General features: G+C 40.0%; 1 protein-coding gene across 1 annotated transcript; it reads left to right on the forward strand.

Moving 5' to 3' along the window:
- The first annotated feature begins 2,397 nt into the window (after positions 1–2,397).
- Positions 2,398–3,600, forward strand: LOC133700102 (uncharacterized). Its single transcript, XM_062123666.1, has one exon. The coding sequence runs from the start codon at positions 2,672–2,674 to the stop codon at positions 3,503–3,505; it is 834 nt and encodes a 277-aa protein (XP_061979650.1). The 5' UTR covers positions 2,398–2,671; the 3' UTR covers positions 3,506–3,600.
- Positions 3,601–3,882: the final 282 nt, after the last annotated feature.

Below are 3,882 nucleotides of genomic sequence, written 5' to 3' on the forward strand. Positions count from 1 at the left end.
AGTACTGAGGTAAAAGCAAAACACACGAGTCCCCACTACGGGCACAAAAGTTAAGAGGTAAAATCATTTAGGTCTCGTAAAGATTATGAAGGAGACCTAGAAGTTTAGAAGTAAAGCGAGAAGGACTTATGGTTAGACAAGCTTCTCCAAGAAAACTAAAACATGCATACCATTTTCGAAACAAAAGTGGTGAAGACTGAAGAGGCTAAAAAGTAGAAATTCTGGGGGCTTGTTAAAAACCAAGCACGCCACATTCAACGCAGTTCCCGGAGTTCAAATAGATTCTACAGGCGTGAGAGCTAAGGCTGGCGACCCAACCCCAACCCCACCCCCGCCTTCACCCACCAATATTTAGCTTTTATGCCCTAACCATTTCCATGCCAAACCTCTTGCACTTCTTTTAATCAAATGACCGTATGGAATCTCATTATTACCATATAATCAAGACTTGCTTGATTCAAATTTTCCTGCTACGATAGCTAAATGGGCGTCCATATCAGTCACCGGTTCTAAGGACTTGAGCCATGTAAGTACTGCTTGCCATGGAAAAGATGGATATAAAATTATTGTTAGGGTTACACAAATCAATGCTGTCGCCTCCTAGCATAACCGCTAGCCATTATCCCAATGAGCACCAAACATTTTGAATAGCGACCTGCTACCTATCTTGAGTGTAGCTCATGATGCTGGTTGATATCAGGAATATTAAAATCCAAAAAGAAAAATAAATGTGGAAGACAAATTGTCGTTTTATATATTAGTTTAAATTTCAGTGCTTTTTTAGATATTGCGTTCTCTGCAGTTTCCATTCTCTTTCTATTCTTCTATTCTCTCACCTGTACCATTTCAAACTCCAATAAAAGATTCCACCTCTTCGGTCCTCCATACTTTTCTTTTTTTAATGCAAGGAATTAATTTCTACACGCAAAATAGAAAATTGCCACTGGAAAAATTCTTGAATTCCGTCGCGAACACAACGGGGATTACTTATAATGCATGGAGGCACAACTCTTAAGTATATCACTCAAACAAGTCTCTGTAACTAATTATTTCGTTCTTTGATATTGAAAGCGCTAATGCTGATCATAGAGAAACTTGTCAAGACTGCCTATATATGTGCAGGTGAGTCAATATATATATAATGCATAAAGAACAAAACAAAAAAACCTGGAGGGGTCCCATAGGGTTTCCTATTGCATTGAAACTTCAGCCCCACCAAGAAAACTGTTTATAGTTAATGTTCCTTTGATTTGAAGGAGAAACAAAGCTAGACGCGAAGCATTCAAAACCAGGTGGCAGATCATGAGCTGGCCTTTAATGGAAAATGACTTGACTGGATTGAGTGCTAACTAATTTATACTATGTTGATGCAGAATAATTAAGTTTTTTTTATGTTTAGGGCAGATGGATGGTACGCCCGAAATGAGAACTGATCATGAACTTTAAGCTACTCAGCATTTTCTAATAAAAATGTCCACAACAAGGTTAAAATGAGAAAGGGACGTCAGAATGATATTGTGGGATTTACCAAATAAGAGAATTTTCCTTTGTTGACCGGTGATCTGTGATCATATAGCTCGAAGACAAGCAGCTTTACCGATCGATATAGGGTGATTAACTATTATTAACAGACCAACAACTACTAAACAAAAAAAAAAAACAATATTGAAGGATCATTATAATTTTCTTTCTCGTTGAGCACAGATCAATTAATTTGCAAAATGCTATTAATTATCTCGGACTAAAGAAATCTTCGAATACCTCACTGCTTTTTTCTTTTTTCAAAATTATTCTTTATAAAAATAACAATAATTCAACCCCACAATGTAGTGCGGGGTGTCTAGTACTTTTCTAGTCCATTAAAAAATATTTTACACGATATAAACGAAATTGTACTGGAAAAGGCATTAAAGATGGAATTAAAAGGTATTGATACGATGAGATCCTTTCCAAAGCAACCAAATTTCTTTACTTTATACGGATACATACGTACGTACGTACGTACGTACATGGAGAGAGAGGGGGGGGGGGGGGATACTTAACTCGAAAAGATATGGCAATTTCATTCTCCCTCTCAGCAGTATTAAATTAAAAACCGGCAAATGAGGCCAATAAAAAGTTTAAACCTTTACCTTCCACCATTCAAAACCCAAAATATTTACCTGTGGTAAAAAGAAAATTCACCTGAACCACATCTCTTTTTTTTTTTTTTTAACCGGAAGAAACCACATAAAGCAGCGTTCGTTCTCCTGTTCCTTTTCTATCTATCACGTCGGGAAAACCAAATTAAACAAACAAAACGCGCGCGCACGTGGGCAATCAGAGGTGAACCCTATCTAGGTCATTATCGTCATTTCAAAAAATACCCCGTGAGCGTGAGAAAGGGGCAGGGGCAGGGGCAGTCCATTTATTATCGCGCCATGTCCCTTCCATGCCATTCTTTACATTACACAACACAAACTCCTCACCTCTGCTGCCATGAAAAAGAAAACCAAACACCAAACACAACCCCAAAAACTCTAACCCAGGAAACTCAAGATAGAAGGAGAAAGACGAGCATTCAAGAAACTCCCTCTCCCTCCCGTTCTTGTTCTCTTTTCGAGTCCTTTAACTTTACAGCAAGTATTTGTTTTGCTGGAAGTAACCATTAATCTGCAGGTTGGTCCGTTCAATGGCGAGCGGGTGGGTTAAGTCATTGCAATGTAAGTCAAGAGCATTTGATGATGTTTTTAACCCGAACCCCAAACACTTACTGCCCAGTTCCAGTTGCAGGAAAACCTCTTCAAAAATCATTAAAGATGTCATTATTGAAACCAAAACCAAGAAACCAAAACCTAAACACCATCCTATCAATCAGAACCAACAAAAGCCCAAACCTGAACACGTTTCTACACCCCCGACGCTTTCTCGGTCAGCCCGCAACCCTGACCCGGTTTTCCCTGTCCTCGCCGAGCTGCCCGAGGGACACCCTTCGAGAAATGTGGTAGAGATTATCTTTCACACGAGTTGGAGCAATAAATCATTTCCGGGTCGGATCGAGATGATTTTCAAAGTGCAAAACGGGCCCAGAACGGTGACCCGATTTGAAGAATACCGAGACATTGTTAAAACCCGGGCCGGGTTGTCGGGTGGGACCACGTGGGAGGAGAATGCAAGGTGCGTCGCCGATGGAAACGAGATGATGCGGTTTTATTGCCTGGGTCCCGCTGGAGGTGTACATGACGCGCGTGGTGTTGCGTGGGTTTTCCCAGGGGGGAAAGGGGCAGTGGTTTGCACGTTCTCCGGCAGTGGAGGAGCTCATGAGAGCGCTGGTGCTGGTAGGGGAAGGAGAGCAATGCTTGTTTGTCGGGTCGTAGCGGGTCGGGTTACAAAGCAAATCGGTTTTGATTCGTTGATAGATGACTGTCGGGTCGGGTTTGACTCGGTGAGTGGGGACAATGGCGAGTTGCTGGTATTTGATAGTCGTGCGGTGTTGCCTTGTTTTCTTATTATCTATAGATTGTAAAAATACGTGGAAATTATTTTCTCTCTTTTCTTTTATCTCCAGGGAAGTTCCTTTTTCTTATATATATTAAAAAAAGGGTGCATTTTTCAACACAATTTTTCTTTGCTTCTTGATTTTTAAATGCTGAGCTGTGGATAATCTTTGTTTTTATTTTTATTTTTATTTTTAATGGTGTGGTTATTGTGGGAGAAATTGGGTTGATAAATGCTAATTAATCTACCTGCCTGTTCTTGTTTAAATGCAGTAATAATTGCTATGATTGCTCATTAACCAGCCCACCAGCTCTTGTTCTTTTGTAACTCTTTTTGTGATTAAAGAAGAGAGTTTGGTCAAGAAAGTGTTTGTGTGTGTCATTAGTCGGATTGATGCTGATTTGT

This window comes from Populus nigra, chromosome 1 (assembly GCF_951802175.1).
Source record: "Populus nigra chromosome 1, ddPopNigr1.1, whole genome shotgun sequence".
Taxonomy (NCBI): Eukaryota; Viridiplantae; Streptophyta; class Magnoliopsida; order Malpighiales; family Salicaceae; genus Populus; species Populus nigra.

Coding starts and splice junctions, on each gene's coding strand:
- LOC133700102 (XM_062123666.1), top strand. CDS start 2,672: ATGGCGAGCGGGTGGGTTAAGTCATTGCAATGTAAGTCAAGAGCATTT.